The 17,474-nt window shown below is 49.9% G+C and overlaps 1 protein-coding gene across 1 annotated transcript in view; it reads left to right on the top strand.

The window, feature by feature from the left end:
* Positions 1-14,303: 14,303 nt before the first annotated feature.
* Positions 14,304-17,474, top strand: part of LOC122393154 (agrin-like) — a gene marked incomplete at its 3' end in the record, with an annotated part of 89,055 nt that continues 85,884 nt past the window's right edge. Inside the window, exon 1 of the mRNA XM_043388896.1 lies at positions 14,304-14,796. Coding sequence (XP_043244831.1) covers positions 14,304-14,796 — 493 coding nt within the window. The remainder of the gene's footprint in view (positions 14,797-17,474) is intronic.

Below are 17,474 nucleotides of genomic sequence, written 5' to 3'. Positions count from 1 at the left end.
GCGCCCCAGGCGGGCCTCCTACGCCCCCGGCTCGTATGTCGGCAGCCCTTTCAGTGGGGTCGCGTGCCTCGTGCTGGCCGTCCGGCAGCTCGTTTGTAGTGGCGCCGCCGGCTCGGGCTGATGAGGCCGACCTGTTGTTCGCAGTCACGCCCGCGGCCGGACAATTAGCGCATACGTCAGCGGCACAAAGCTGCGCCGCCAACCCGAGAGGTCCTCCACGCGGCCACCGCATTGTGGGTCTGTAGGAGACCGGTCCGCCGCGTCCGGGGAAAGGCGTGAAGAGGGCCAGAGGCCGCCCGCCGCCCCCGCCCCCGCCCGGGGCCATGTCGGACACCGCCGCCCGCCCGCGGTGACCGTCTTGGCGGGCGACTCCGGCGATAGAACACGGCTCGGCGACGTGCCCCTGCTGACCGAGTGCCGACGACGCCAGACGGAACTGGCAAATTATTCAAATGATCCGCCGGCGGCGAATATTGATAGGGCGGCCGGCGCGTGTTTTGTTTTTTCGTCTGCCGCGCGGCCGGCGCCCCAGGCGATGTTGAATAGATTTCCGGCCTGACGCGGAAAGCGGATGCTGGGGTGGCGGCGTTACGTCGGAAGGAAAAGCTGATTGAAACGGCGGATACCCAGGGGAGAAGGTTTGCTGTCTCTAGACAGACACGCTAGGCTATTCCAGTCACCATCACCGCTATCGTCATCACCGCCGTCATCATCTACCAACATCATTGCCGCCGCCGCTCCTGCAAAATTCCACGAGACACTCCAGTAGTCCGCGAACCTACCGCTACATCATTAGCGATACAACGAGCTTTCCCAGGGGATTTGTGTGGCCGCCGGGGTCCCATACAGGACAGCACGTCTTGGTCCGTCGATGCTGGGACTATCCTGACGATAGATTTCCCAGCGGGAAGACGTACAATGCAGATGGAGTCGGGGCTTATGGCGCAGGTCGGCTCTGAATGCAGATGCCGATGTCGGGAGAGGGTGACGGATCACGCAGTGATGGGAAGAGGACGATACAGGGGAGAGAACTGGGCTAAGCCTCCTTAGGGGCGCACGACAGGGCTGATGGAATAAGACCGGGTCAGTTGTCAATTTGAGGCGCGAATGGGGGAAAGCATTGCTGGCCTTGCAGTCAGCTGCCCATCATACAATGTAATGCCTTTCTTTATTCGATATAGTAATCTAAAACAGCGACTTGCTCCGATATTTTTGTTATCGTTCACTTCCTTTAATTAACCCACGAGACGCCGCGCTGGGGGGCATAAAGTTGCCCCCTTTACGTTTGGTGTAATATCTCCGAAACCGGATGGGATACGAAGCTGAAACTTGGAATAGCTTTAAATGAATACGTAGGCCACATTTGAGAAAAGTTTGATGGTCGTAGCACTTAGGATGACGTCACACTGACGTCATAAAGTTTTGTCATTTTCCGATACGGAGCGTTTCTGATGTCGCTGAGCATGAAACACAGCGGTAAATGAAGTAAACAGCACCTGCTGTCATTATGACACATCTAAGTGCACTTTCAACTAGATCCTGACCAGTTATCGGTCCTATATCCTCGGTCTCATATGTCGGATATATCGTGAGGAAACTAAGAGACGCCAATCTACGATTGGGCTTCTGACCTTACTGTGACGTCATGTCAAATGGGATCGACACCAAAGTTGGACACTACTTCGGCTAGCTATTCACAAATATGTGTGCAAAGTTTCGTTTCACTATCTCCTCGCGTTGCGACGATATGGCCGGAGAAGTAAAGGGGGGAAACTATATGCCCCCCCCCCCCCAGCGGCTGGCGGGTGGCGCGGAGGCCCAGCGGCCGCCCGCTTAACATTTATTTTTTCTTTCATCAAAAGTAAGGAAATATAGGTGCAATGAAAAGCACATTTGGAAATAAGTTATTGAGTCGAGTGTTTGAAGTGATATTTGCAGAATTGCGTGAAGAACGAAGGCAATTCGGATAATTTACGCGTCTCATCCATGGTCGTCACTCGTCGTTTCCATATGCGCCTGGTACGGCACAAGCCCCAACAATACTTTTTGCATTTCAACACTACCCCTTGACGCTGTATAGTAAGCTAAGCAATAAGCATGGCTTGGTATACTCAAATTAACCATTAGGGCCCCACCAAAAAATGGCGTCCGTGGGTTTTCTTAGGTCTTTTTTTTTGCAAAGCAGCGTATTGATAGCATTATTAATGACAACCTATATGGTTTGTTTTGTTGAATCCATGTTGACGGACTGTTGATCTTGATCTCTGGCATTCAGCATATAATTATCGTATTCCGGTCCTGTGATTTATGCTCATTGCCATTACCAATCGTCATTACAATAATTATTGTAGACCCGCGCCGCTAAGTGGGGTGTTTGATCGAAAATCAGAGCAGGCGACCATTTGCAGATATCCATTACTGCACACCCAATATCCCTCCAAGTGTGTGGTAACCAAGACATCCACGACCCCAGCGTATTGCTTTTTACGCCAGTTTTACACTCTGCCGCCGCCACAGGCGGGTCACGCGGTGTAACTTGTAGCTCTGTTCCGGGGGTATCCGCAGTGTCGTTATCCGGAGCAAATGCCGGCTCTATCGCGGCCCCGGCTCGGCCGACGCCACTTGGTCACCGACAAATTATTCCGACGTCCGATTTATGGTGCAGACGGGAATTTATCTTGATCAGCGCCGCCGTGCGACGTCCGACGCCAGTGGACGAAAACGGCCGGGTCGCTGCCGCCTGTAGGGCATTAGTGGAGAACTGTGGGAAAACTACCAAGTAGGGATGTCATAAAAACAGCATAGGCACATCATTGACGTCAGTTCCGACATAGAAACTAGAGTCAGGGCATCGAATAGATTCCATAAAAATTACCTTGTGAGTTTTATGTCAAAATAAATGATTATATCCGTCTCATCAGCTCAATATGTTCTTCAGGCATTTTCTATCCTTTACTCCAATCCGCGAAATACACATCAAAGCGAAGCTCTCCTTGTGAACCAAACATCAAAACCCAGGCACAGATATTGTATCCACACAGACTCTCTTCTGAGGACAATGTCTCCGGAATAGCTAAAAATACGATGCCGACAGATGACGATCGATCTATAGAGCATGTCCCCAGCCAAATCTTGACTGCGCTGTGGCATAGAGATGCCGATGGAATACTTTCAGGTGGATATTTGTATTGCAGTGCGTGTGTGACGGAACTAGTAATCACCCGCTAACCAAATACCATTGGCAACTCCTTCCCGTTCTATCCCAAACGACCTCCGGTCACGAGCTCTCACACAATCGGTCCCTGACAATTGCCATTGACCCGAGTATCGATCCCACGGGCGCCCACTCGTCCGTTTTCTCCCACCCCTTTCCCATGCAGTTCCGTACCGGGCCGCCCCCATAGTCTCAGTACAAAAAGGGAAGAGGGTTTCTGCTAGTTATTATAAGAAATGTGCAGAACACAAATAGTGAAGGGTGATATTTATAATGCCAGCGACCGTACGGCCATCTCTAGCGACACCTAGACTGAAGTTACCGATACTTCTGTCGCTAGATGGCAGTCGCGTCGAGCGCCTGAATTCATACTGTACCGCAGAGCTCACACTGGCCCGAGGGCTGGCTGATTACATTACAGATAGATGGCCTTGACATTCATTCCTGCACTTTCTACCATTCAGAAGGTCCTTATTTGTCACTAGATGTTCTGAAGACTCCGCTGAAGGGACCCCCCAATTCCCACATACTTGCTAGAATTACAGTTGTTTTACAAGATCTGGAGCGTGGTGCTGCGCCTAGCGCCGTGCAGCGTTTGCTCGCAGCTCTGATGAGTTTGGAGTGTTTAAACTTCTCTGGTAACCACCGCCGGATGTTGTCCTTGTCTACACCAAGGCTCGTTTGCAGCAGGAAACTTCAATCTCTGCTGAAGCTTTTGCAAGGTGTTGCCGTATATGGCCGCCAGCCAGGCCAGAGCGATACTATTTAAATTTGATTTTTACATGAATAATTTATTATTGTTGGTTTAGCTAGTGGGATAATATTAGACAATCACATACCGTTCCATCAACTTATGCATCTTCTTAACCCTCGCCCGCACATGGGGGGGGGGTTGTCACCCCCCCCCCCCCAGGTAGTCTTTCTGCTCTGCACTCAACATATTTCGAGCTAGAAGCCTGATTTTTGGTATAGCTGCTCCTCTATCCTTTCTTGATGTCCACTGAAAATTTCAAGTTTCTGTGGTGTTAGAGATATGACCTTGTTTTTTTCAGGTCATGTCATGACCCAAATGACCAATTCTCAACATCTTGCGTTGGCTATGGGCCTTGTGAGCTTTTGACACCTTGATTTCGGCCTTTTTTTTTGCCAGTCTTACCTCCCACCTATCATGGAACATGCTGTTCGACGATGTACAGATGTCAAGGTCAGGGTCAAGGTCAACCTAGGTCATCTAAAATAATTGCGTTTTAGGCGAGCTGAATTTACTTTTCGTGAAGTTTTTTGACTGCATTTTGGTAAAAGCTTCTCAGATCATGATTTCATGTAATATGGACACATAAACACTCGGTGCACACATCAGTATACACAGACACAGACATACAAACACATATAATTGACCTTGACCTAACTTGACCTGAAATGACCTCAGCAGTAAAAATGTGGTCGGGTAGTGTGGCAAAGAGGTTCTAGCTGGCTTGGCACCAGAAAACGGCATCGTCATTGGTATATGATAAGCAGCGAACTTGATATCCAACGGTGACCCAAAACAGCAACATTTTTTAGTTTGACCTGACCTGGAAGGCCAATGACTGACATGAGAAGGTAAAACTGGGTATCATTGGATTTGTCTCTTCCCAAAGAATCTTTTTGGTCTTTACCGCGAAGCTCTATCTCCAACAGGAACGAAATGGCGCCGGGGGGTCCCCCCATGTGCGCTCTAGGATGGGAAAATGGCATGTGCGGGCGAGGGTTAAGTGGCTAGTTCATTTCATTATGGTGCGATCACACTAAATCAGTACAGTTTGACCTTATTGGTATCGTAGTGAAGCCTCACGAATAGCTCGTATACAGTCAGTGCTGTATGGTTCAGATGACGGAGTCCACCTGAGTCCAGTTCTAGGTCAGGTCAGGTCATGTCCGTTAGGTGGGAGGTGGACTGAGTCCCACTGAGTCCACCCTGAGATTACCCCGACATCACCCGGAGACCAGGTCATGTCATGTGGGGTCAGGTGGGCTGCTGAGTCCGCTCTGAGTCAACGCGGAGGCCAGGTCATGTCATGTGCGGTCAGGTGGGCAGCTGATTCCCCCTGGAGTCCCCCCTGTTTCCACCCGAAGGCCAGGTCATGTCATGTGCGGTCAGGTGGGCGACTGACTCCATCCGGAGGCCAGGTCATGTCATGTGGGGTCAGGTGGGCTGCTGAGTCCGCTTTGAGTCCACGCGGAGGCCAGGTCATGTCATGTGCGGTCAGGTGGGCGACTGTTTCCACGCTGGAGGCCAGGTCATGTCATGTGCGGTCAGGTGGGCAGCTGATTCCCCCCCTGAGTCCCCCCCTGCTTCCACGCCGGAGGCCAGGTCATGTCATGTGCGGTCAGGTGGGCAGCTGATTCCCCCCTGAGTCCCCCCCCCCTGTTTCCACGCCGGAGGCCAGGTCATGTCATGTGCGGTCAGGTGGGCAGCTGATTCCCCCCTGAGTCCCCTCTGTTTCCACGCCGGAGGCCAGGTCAGGTCATGTGCGGTCAGGTGGGCAGCTGACTCCCCCCTGAGTCCCCCCTGCTTCCACGCCGGAAGCCAGGTCATGTCATGTGCGGTCAGGTGGGCGGCCTCATTACCGGGGGAGATGCGGCCGGAGCCGGGCGCGATTGTTATCGGTCGGCGACGGAGATGAGATGAAAATCGATGGCGCGATGTGGCGGTGTGCGACCGGCCCGACCCGGCGGCCGGCAGTCGACGCGCGGACCCCCGCGCCGACGGCCGTGCCGCCGTGCCGTGACGTGCTTGGCGTGCTCGGACCACACCGGACTGCCTTGCTGAGTGGTAGCGGGTCCGGCCATTCGGCGGGGACGCACTGGTGTGTGGTGAGCGTTTGGCGTATCTGAGCTATAGTGTCTAACGATGGTGAGTGTCGTGAAGAACACCAATCGCACGGTTTGACCACAATGCGTGCACGGTCGGTCGTGGGTAGCGTTGCCGAGATCGAGTTCCCCTCCTGTTGTCATCGGTCACAGTGATCAATGACGGGCATTAGAGGCCGTAACGGCACTGCGAGTGGCTGGCATTAGGATGTGGGGATCGACAGAGAGAGAGAGAGAATGCCGATCGGGAACTGCCGCCACGGCGGTACTAGAGGTGCACAAGACGGCGCCGGTCCCCGGAGATTTGCGTGATAGAAGTAGAAAGAGAGAGAGAGAGAGAGAGAGAGAGAGAGAGAGAGAGAGAGAGAGAGAGAGAGAGAGAAAGAGAGAGAGAGAAGAGGAGAGGAGAGGAGAGGAGAGGAGAGGAGAGGAGAGGAGAGGAGAGGAGAGGAGAGGAGAGGAGAGGAGAGGAGAGGAGAGGAGAGGAGAGAGGGAGAGAGGGGACGAACACACACGGAATATTTGGTTCTGTTACAGAATTCCATATGCGCACCGGACCCCCGTTATTATCTGTCCATTCTGTCCGACCGGGCCGGACGAATATAGGAAGTAATATCTGATCCCTGGGATCACATGATAGAGGGGTGGCCGTGCGTCTTTCTCCGAGTGCCCCCGGGTGATTTGGCATCTTCATAGCATTTCTGTCCCGTGGCAGCTGTGCCGGTCGTTGTATCCTGAGTATTTTCCCGTAGGGCAAGATCATCTCCATTAGATACTGACCTTTCAGTGAACCAAGGAACGGCACAGTTTGGGTGAGCTCCTTGGGAAGCCTTCTAGATTGATTGGTATTTGTTCGATATTGAAAGAGTACTTGATGGATTATAGTTGAACTACCGAGCGCTATAAATATTAGAGATCACATGCGTCTTACTGTAAATCTAGCTATTCAGCAGCGCATTTTATATGGCAATATATTGCGAAAAGGTTTGTAATCTATTTTCATTACCAATTTGAACTTAATGGACAATCGCTTTTAGATAAAATACGTTAATTTTATCACAAGTATCGAGGAATGATATTGGAAGCAGTACATCTTTCCTTTCCATTTGTGGAACCAGACTTCGTGTCGTGTTACTCATGCCATGATGACATCATCTATGTCATCATAGATAAGTTAGCGAGTAGCGACGTGTCTATAATGACACGAAATACCTCGACGCTTGAACACGGACGCTGTAATGTTGAGAGGTTCAGACACTGGTTTGACCTTTCATTAGAATTCCTATAATAGCTAGGACAGATACCCTGGAATTACAACAAATCTAGCATGATGCATGCGGTATTAAGCTTATATCTTTTCATTTCTTCATTGAATGCTCCTGTCCTTGCGTTCTAATAAGAAGGTTTTCAAATCAGAATTACTCAGGGTTTTTGTGCCTTCAAAATTGATATTGTCCCTTCATTGCAATACCCAATAGAGCTTGGAGGGAGCCTATTACATTTAATAACAATATGAGAGTTAAAAGTTGTGATTAAATAATGCTCGATGCTTCAAAGATAATTCGACATTTGACACGTTTTAGTCAGAACAAACGCTGAAAGCTGTTTGGCCTTTCGCACTATGACATTCAAACAATCTGAATACGACTGTCCGCTACAGCCCTAATCCGCGCCCCTGCACCACCCACGTGCCCTCTCGGGTACCGTGTCGCCTGGGGAGCATTTCTGTGGCGCTGCTGTGATGATGGAGCAGAGGTCCCGCCGGCGATCAGAGGCCGGCGAGGCATCTGTCAGAGCCGGCACCCGGGGGATCAGACGCGGCCAAGTGGTTGGCTTCTGCAGCCGGCGAGCAGTTGGCTCTGGGACGCAGGTCGGCACATAACTCGGCCGGCCGGTCGCGGCGTCCCTCGGAGGTGGTTTGTCGCGGCCCGCCACCGCTGGGTCGGCTGACATTATGTCGCGCCGAGCTGGGAGTGCTGGTCGAGACCAGATGCTAGATGGTATGGCGGCCGCGATTAGGGTCTCTGAGGGCAGTAAAGGTCACCCACCCTCGTCCGTTTTGACAAGACATTTAGCCGCCGCGTCAAAATGTGTCCGACAGGTTGGTGGGAACAGGGACATTATGCTATATTGAAGGTCACAAGATGACGTTTATGGTCATTACAGAATGTTTGATAAACCAATGCAATCAACTTTCAAACAACCGTGCAACAACTTGCGTAATTTTCAGTCAAAACCAACGGAGTTAAAATAGTCAGCATTCGATAGGGATCGATCCGCTCAGCAGCACGTTATCACTCGTCGTGGAGCCAAAGGCTACACGATAACATTTGCTGGAAAGCGTTATGTTGCCACACCAGCAGAGCACTAAACAAAGTGGGGTTCCTAAATCAAACACTATTTTTGGTCATCCAACGTAACATTGACTGCCATTGTATCAATACCAACGTCCAACACCATACCGTATTTTTAGTCTCATTAGGCTGCACAAATCATCTGTTACTGGAAATAACCTTTTCGTTTTGCGCGCAGATCAGTATTCTCTTCTAGAAAGGGGACAAGGGTGCAGAGATTTGACTCATTGATCACCTTTACTCCCCCTCCCCGCCTCCCACCCCGTTCGGTCAGTCCGATCAATCCGTAGTGTTCCCAGAAGGCAGAAATAGACGGTAGGCGTCGTCCTACGTCCCCGTTGGGAGCATCCATCGTGCTCAATATCTTTCTCTGTCTGTCTTTGTCTCTGTTTCTGTCTCTGTCACTCTCTCTCTCTCTCACTCTCTCTCTCTCTCTCTCTCTCTCTCTCTCTCTCTCTCTCTCTCTCTCTCTCTCTCTCTCTCTTTCTCTCTTTTCTTCCCCTCTCTTTCCCTTTCTCCGAGTATCACCCTGTATCGGATGATCGCATACCATACTGATGCTGCATTTCGTTCCAGTTTCGGTATTATATTCCACCTCATTTGTCATGCATTGAACAATTGATATCTTCATTCTCCCGTGGAACTCAGATCTGTAATCCCTAATGAGGCAGACAGTAAGCGTCTGTTGTGAAAAAAGCATTTGTGAATAGCTTGACGGCCGCGCGTATTGGCCAGAAATTCCAAATCAAGAAATTCACACTATGTAGACAGAAGGCTGCCTTCTTTTCCTTGAGAGCGGTGGTTGTGGCAACATTGCTGTTCAGTGTTCATAGCATCGTGCCGGAAGTCACTTTCTATGGACCACGTTCGTTGATCGTTCCCCCATAACATCTATGTCTATTATAATGTTTATCTGGTGTAGCACCCGTAGCACGCACAAGTTCCCCATGCCCGTGTATTTATTTGCAACTCTAAAATATATATATATATATATATATATATATATACATTTGACGGATTTCTTTGTGTCAAAATGGCCAGTATCGGGAGGGTTTGCTTCTGGCTCTCATTACGCCTTTGATATCGCAGCTCCCACTCTCTGCCCCGCCCCGCCACTCTGTCTCTGACGTCACCCAGTCCTGTAGGATGACGCCGCCGCGAGAAGCCATCTCGTTCGAGCAGCTCCCCGGGGCTGAGCCCAACTCGGAAAGTTACTTATCTTCGCCGGATGGAAAGCCTCCCGAAAGCCGTTACTCTTTCCGTCACCAATTTACGTCGCCAACGCCGCGAACTCGCAAATACGGCGAAATCGGCGTGCGGGCTGGCCGTGTGCGGCCATCGCGGCGCGGGTGAAACATGGCGACAGTTGGTGCGCGCCGTGGGCGATTCTGGCGCTCCGGCGACTCTGACTGGTCTCTGGAGAGCGGCGGACGGGGGCGGCAGGCAGACGCCAATCGCAATGGATGGGCTGCTTCACGTGCATTTCTTCATTGGCTCTTGGATAAATGCGCAGTGAGACGATTGCGTGATGGAATTTGTGAAGATAGACTAGGTCAATGTCTGTTAGTTTCCGGGTTCCTAGCATTGGTGAATGTTAATTTTTAAGGAAGACGCTGCCGCATTCCACAGTGACTGTAAACACTAAATGACACCGGACCCACTTGTATGCATAATTTGTCAATGTTGAACCAAAACATATTATTTTATTTAAAGAAATAGTTATAAACGGATTAAAATGTTATGTCAGCATTTCTCTTTTCCACGATAGCCGTTTTCACGACGGAATAGCGGGCACCTAAAAGATACATGTTTGATGTGTTGATTAATCAGGAATTTTAGTGTTTTTATGGTAGGTTTTCATAGTGGGTAGGTTTGTATAGAGCTCTGCATCACTCTGCATCACCAGGTATCACTCTGCATTAGCTCCCCGCAGTAGGAATACTCGGCTTTGCTGTGGTGTAAATTAAGATTGACGCCCTGTATTCCTCGGCGTCAGGGCTACCGTCAATGAAGGTGACGTCGACTCACAGTTTGGGCATATTCCCGAGCGGATAGACTTTCCACAGTACGGGGTCTGCAATATTTCTCTAATGACATCGCTGCATGAATGACAAATAATTACAACCTGCTCATGACAAACAAGGCTATTAATATCGTCTGATCTGATTAAATCCATCTGAACATTTTTTTTTTTCATTTTGTGCGCTTTTCCAAAGGCCATTGCAGCTATACATGTTGATTTTTTGGCACCCACTTTCCAGTATTTTGACAAGGCTCATTTAAAAAGCCACTCGTTGATGCTGAACTCCTTACATTTGGAAACATTTCTCTCGCTACTTGCTATTATGGTGTGGATCGACACATGCTCAAGTCACTGTATATGGGCTCGATATCCCGCGCCCTGGTGGGGTCTGTTTATAACGCGACCTGGTGGGGGGGCTATTTTTTGCCCCCCCTCGTATCTCCGAAACTACTGGACGGATCCGCAAAATTCAAACGGCGTTCGAAAGGCCTGTAAAACTTGTCGAAGAAAACCAAATTTCATTGACCTCGGGGTCACCAATGACGTCACAGGTCAGGTCAAAGATGAAATGTTTCACCGTTCACGGGTCTTCTAGGGAATGCGCTATAACACCGAGGAAAACGCATTTTGTCGAGAATCAGCGATAGGGCGTCAGTTGCCTAGTAGATATGTTGCTATTAGAGGTCACTGACAATACCAGGTCACGTCACAGGTCAGGTCACCAAGGGTCACAGGTCAGGTCACATGAGCCCAACTTTACTAAGGTTGTGTGATGCATGTTTTATGGCCAATTTTTCATTTCCAACTCAATGGTGTTGGTTATAAGACTATCAGGTACGGCTTAGGTCACTTTCTGGTGAAGTTCAGGTCAAGGTCAGGTCAAGGTCAGGCCAAAAAAGGTCAAATTTTAAAGTTGATAGTTTTGCATAAAATGGGTATTGATTCGATGCAGCTCGTCACGGGGAGTCTAATGGTGGTCTTTGTTTTGCGCTACGGGGTCTAGAATTGCTAAACATTGAGTTTGAAAATTTGACGTCATCAATTTTGAACAGTTTTTTCACTATAACTTCGCCAAAAAAGAGGTATCAATCTCAAATTTGGTATGTGGATGGAAGGCGGTAAGGACTATCACATATATTCCGGTTTTTGCGAAATTCAAAAAGCTTTTTGGATTTTTCGACTATAATATCCAAAAAATCTATTTTTGATTTTTAGGGGTCAAAATCCAAAAATTTCACAAACCCGAGATAGCAGTTTTGTAGCCCTTTCAATTCTACAGCTTTTATGTTCTTATCATTTTTCTGTATTTGCAAAGCTATAGGCCTGACAGCTCTTCCCGCGAAACCCTTTTTTGGGTCGAAAACGGCAGAACATGACGTCACTCTGACGTCATTTCCGGCCAACCTATCATAGCCTTTGGAAAAATTTTTGGTCACCATGTGTAAAATTGATGTCCGGGAGGGTACTGAAAGTTTGGTGACGATCAGCGCAGCGGTTCTGGAGATATATCGAAAAGTCTGGAGGGGGGGGGGGCAAAAAATAGCCCCCTCCCCACCAGGTCGCGGGATATGGTGGCCCACCATGTCCTATTGTCCTATATAGCTCTGTCAGCATGTGCCGGCATTACGAATCGACGGCCACCCTGCGGCCGAACCGACCAATGAGGGCGATCCGTCAGCCCGTCAGCCGCCATCGTTGAACAGTCAATCAGGCCGGCTCAGCGCGTCCGACTTATTAAACGTATATCAAAAACAGACGCGCGGCAGAGCCGACTGTTCACTGATTTATAGACGCGCCGCAGCCGGAAGCTACATCAAAAACGCCTTCATCGAAACTTATTGGAATTCGTGGCGAGGCATCTCCTGCGGCCATTAGAAATGGTATCAATTGTAAGATGGTAGGCTCTTTTGATTCTGTTGGTTCAGTCTATCTCCGGAACTGTTTGTAGTTTGGGTTTGTTTTTGGATCCGTCCACCGTAAAAAATACACTTTAGTGAGATACATCTGAGGCCGCTATCTTCATGCTCGTATGCATACATGACATACAGGGTGATTTTTTATACAGGGCAAAAAGTAAAGTGCAATGGTGGTACCAGAAAACACATCGACTGACAGCAAATGTATATCTTTGTACTAAGCACATTCTGACATTTCCTTTGCAGACAAAAGCTTTGAGTTTGAGCTCCGTTTAGGCTTACAGAACGTGCTCGAAGTGAGCACAGTTTTAATGCACGCAAGCCTGGAGTAATTGGCGATTTAGGGGAAAACATTTTGTTGTGCGCCATTTTCACGGAACTCGACAACAGAATGAGTCCCAAGAAGTCTCTAAAAGGTCCTGAAAACAAAATGACAAACAATTTCCTTTCACGTAGATATACTATACTAGGCTTAAAGACTTTTTGCCCTGTAAAAAAATCACCCTGTACTTTCAAGTTGTTGTCTGTTTTACGGACAAAAGGTTCCAGATGGAACATGCTGGCGGAGCTTCCTATTCAGTTGGTGGGGCGGCTGCCTCATCAACTTGCCATTTTGCCCCACCAATATGTGTTTTGCCCCACCAACTTAAGCTGACTCTTAGGATCTTGTTGCATTAGCTAACCAATATTTTTCGCATTGGGGAGTTTTGAAATGTCTGATGTCAAACATTATCTCTGTAATGAAAAGAATAATCTAACAGTTTGCACTTAATCGAACTCAACAATTGGACATTGTAGGTTTGACGACTTTTTGCCCCACCAACTTCCCTGGAAAAGCTCCACTCTTGACTGGAAAATAAATGTTTCCAGCATTTTTCATGCCAACCCTGAGATCATACGCAACAATCCGTATGAAGTTCAAGATATGCTCACTGCACAGATCAAAACCTAGTCGTTAATCATTTACGTCGAGGGACGTCGCGTCCTAATGACATCGCACGAAAAGACGTTTGCCTTTGGGAGTTGACGATTGGTTTCAATTTGTTCAATCATGAATAGGATGAGGTCGTTCATGTCAGGGAGTTTAGCAAGACCCCCACGGCGTCATTGGGTCGCCAATTCTCTTAAATACGCAGTAAATGGGCCCTCACCATGTCTTTCTGGTGCAATTGCGATAGTGGTACCCTGTAAGCAAAACGGCTCGTATATAAACATGAAATGAGCAGTTTCACTCAACGTCTATTGCCCTCGGCCTGCCCCTAAGCAGCGTCCGCTGCCATGCAACACCCCAGAGTGCAGTGCGGACCTCGGAATGGTCGTCTTTCGTGGCGGACTCGTGCATCAGCGAATGTCAGCCAACAGCGCGGCGACTTTAAAACTTGTCTGCCGCCTGTTTACCTGTCCCCGGGGTACGGCGACAGAACTTGGCCTCCGCAGGAAAACGAGCTACAAAACGAATATCCGGACGCTGGGGTGCTTCCATCATCCGTCCCTCGTTTTAATTTCTTTGCATATTTTGTTGCTTGCATCGTGCTCTTGCGTCTGGCCGTGGCTCCCCCGAGTTTTCTCTCGCGCAGCGCTCCATTTTGCGTTGACTGGCTTGTCTGCCCGACAGTGAACATGCCCCTGATAAATAGTATGGCCAAATTGGCCGGCAGCGTTTTTCCAAAACACCATCGCGAGCGGGGTCGGCAGCGCTCTCTCCCTCTCTCTTTCTCTCTCTCTCTCTCTCTCTCTCTCTCTCTCTCTCGCTCTCTCTTCTCTCCTCTCCTCTTCTCGCACCCTTTCTCACGACTTAAACAATCGGTCGTTCCAGGCGTAGTCAAGATGGCAGTGAGTCAAATATACGCTCGAAACGGCAGAGGTCATTGCATTGAACCTCATTGACCTAGGTGTCTCTGTTAGTTCCGTGACCTCACGAGATGGTGATCAGCGCACAAACCATGTACTCTAATGGCCGCGCGGGCGGCGGTGGGGACCAATATCCCGAATACTTCTACCGAGAGGTGGGGACTTTCGAGAGTGAGTTACGCAGCCACGCCGATGGCTACGGGGTGGTCCCGGCGCCGAACCGAGGCCGCCCCTTCACCTACACACCGGACACGATCAGTGAGGACGGACTGGACACGGGCGGTTTCGTCAGCAGTGGCAGCGCTGTCGGTAGTGGTGTTGGTGTCGGTGGTGTCGGTGGTGGTGTTGGTGGTGGTGGTGTCGGTAGCGGCGGCCGCGCGGACAAGCCCGTGTTCCCTGGCTCACTGCAGCTCCAGGACAGTAAACCGGATCTCGTGGAGGCCGCTGAGGGCCGCAGGTCGCCCGGCGGCTGTGCCCAGCAGCTGTGCTCGCGGACTCTTTGTCGCATCCCGCTGGTACTAGCGCTGCTGGTCACACTCGTCGTCATCTTTGTCATCATTTCTAGCATTCTGCTGCTGCTCAACTGTGAGTATGGAGACGGATGGTCGTCAACAGTCAGTGTCGTAGATACACGTGTGCATGTGGCCGGAGCTGGTAGAGAGTGCATGGCGTAAAATGCATGACTATTTTGTTTTAAGTTTTCCTAAATACACCATTTTGAATTACTTTGGTTTGAAATATGATGACCTATTTGCTGTTTACCTATATATGTTACAACCGCAAAAAGTTTTAGTGTTGGCGTTGACACCAGTCTAGCTTCTCTCGCATTTTCCCTCAATATTTGTTTTTCTCAATATAACCACTTTCCCTGTGGTTTCTTCATCGCCTGGCCGTAGGCGCCTCTTCAATATATGTTTTCTTCCCTGAGTCTGGGGTACTTTATCTAGGGCCTTCTTGCGCCTACCCTTTACACATTGAGACGTAAATGGGCTTCAGTACAAAACCGACACACGAGAAAAGCATGTCGCCTGAAATCCACTCTCTTCTGGGAAGACGCACTAGGCCTGGCGGTCTGAAAAGAGACCGGAGAAATTGAACTGGAGATCTGGCCGCAGTATCCATCAAGCTGTCGGCTGGCCTCGGGGCGGCGTTCTTAGTGTGAGCGGAGTCCGAACAGAGTTCGGTCCTGTCACCAGGCCGATGGATCTACTAAGAGTGATGGCGTTATCAACCGTTAGATGAGAGAGCGCCAATATATGAGGTAATTGTGGTGGTCATTCGTTACGGTGTCGTTATCGTTTAAATTGCTGACCTTAGCTCCCTTCACGTCAGGGGCAAAGTAAGACTGAAATTGTGTGGTGGTGTGTTTTCTGTGCAGAATTTAGGTTAGTGTTACGCATTGTCCAATAGTTCGATATTGCATTTTACTCCGTAGCCCCCTGTCCAATTAGCCCACCACTTTTATTCGGTGGCAATTGCGAGTGCGCTGCTGAAAATTCTCACAGGCAGGCACTTCATATTTACCACATAAGGTGATGTGAAAAGCGCAAGACAGCGCCTAAGGGCTTGTGCATTATTTATGTGCATCATGATGCAAGTGACGTCTCGTAAAATGTTCGCAAAATGTTAGGCTCTTTTCAGTAATCCTTCCCACATCCTGAAGCCTCCTTTTCGTCATTCGTTAAGGATTAGACATTGACCAATGACCACTGGTATCTTATACATTTCTTATCACATGTCATGTTTTCAAAACATGAATTGATTCGAAAAAATGAGAACGTTTTTTAATTATTGTAGCCTTGAATATATGATCAATTTTCACAGGCATGTGTAAAAAAGAATTGGCGTACCATTCATATCATTACAATATCAACACAACTCACGCCAAAGCGTGAGTTTCTGATTTTGCCGAATTCAAATCGGCCAAATCGGCTCGCCTATAATCAAAGACACGAAATGTCTACACCATCACACCTCCACAGACCCGCTCCCTGACCATCCCCCCCCCCCAACACAGACTCGTTGGTCGGCGCGGCGGCGCGTCTCGGCTGTCAGAGGGGGCCGGGAATTAGCGCTGGGCGCGCGGTGAGCCTGCACCCTTAATTGCGCCGCATTATCACACCGTGACCCAAAGAGGGAGGGGGGGGGGGGCGGTGGCGGTGGAGGCAGGCAGCGGATCGCCAGGGACTCCCACCACGGGCCAGGCCTCCCGTGCCGCCATCACCGCCGCCGCCGCCGCCGCCGCGGACGGCCGACACAATCGATGCGGGCTCGTCTCGAGCCGCCGGCCGCGCGCGTCCTGCCCGACGGCGGCGAGCAGCGACTCGGCGCACCGCCAGCGGCCGTCCCTTCGAGGCGCGGCGATCGGGCCCGGATGGGATGGCGTGAAGGCGTGCTCGTGGGTGTCCGTGCCGGACGGGGACGATTATGAGCACTGTGGCCGCTGAGCTGGGGGCGGGGAGCGACGCTGACGCCCCGCCGGACAGATGAGATGGAGACCGGGATCACAGGGTGCGCAGATTCAATATTGAAGAAAGGATGCGTAATTGCGTAGGAGGCATTTGTTTGCGATCCTGTTTAGGAAAATTGTCGATATGCTTAGCAGTGTATGCGATGAGACTGAAGAATATCTCAAGAAGCAGCTTCATATCTTGAGTTTACTTGACTGATATCCTCTCTCTCTCTCTCTCTCTCTCTCTCTCTCTCTCTCTCTCTCTCTCTCTCTCTCTCTCTCTCTCTCTCTCTCTCTCTCTCTCTCTCTCTCTCTCTCTCTCTCTCTCTCTCTCTCTCTCTCTCTCTCTCTCTCTCTCTCTCTCTCTCTCTCTCTCTCTCTCTCTCTCTCTCTCTCTCTCTCTCTCTCTCTCTCTCTCTCTCTCTCTCTCTCTCTCTCCTCTCTCTCTCTCTCTCTCTCTCTCTCTCTCTCTCTCTCTCTCTCTCTCTCTCTCTCTCTCTCTCTCTCTCTCTCTCTCTCTCTCTCTCTCTCTCTCTCTCTCTCTCTCTCCTCTCTCTCTCTCTCTCTCTCTCTCTCTCTCTCTCTCTCTCTCTCTCTCTCTCTCTCTCTCTCTCTCTCTCTCTCTCTCTCTCTCTCTCTCTCTCTCTCTCTCTCTCTCTCTCTCTCTCTCTCTCTCTCTCTCTCTCTCTCTCTCTCTCTCTCTCTCTCTCTCTCTCTCTCTCTCTCTCTCTCTCTCTCTCTCTCTCTCTCTCTCTCTCTCTCTCTCTCTCTCTCTCTCTCTCTCTCTCTCTCTCTCTCTCTCTCTCTCTCT

The sequence above is a fragment of the Amphibalanus amphitrite genome, unplaced genomic scaffold (genome assembly GCF_019059575.1).
Source record: "Amphibalanus amphitrite isolate SeventyFive unplaced genomic scaffold, NRLGWU_Aamphi_draft 000519F_arrow, whole genome shotgun sequence".
In the NCBI taxonomy this organism is placed as follows: Eukaryota; Metazoa; Arthropoda; class Thecostraca; order Balanomorpha; family Balanidae; genus Amphibalanus; species Amphibalanus amphitrite.
This window is presented reverse-complemented; position numbering and strand designations above follow the sequence as displayed.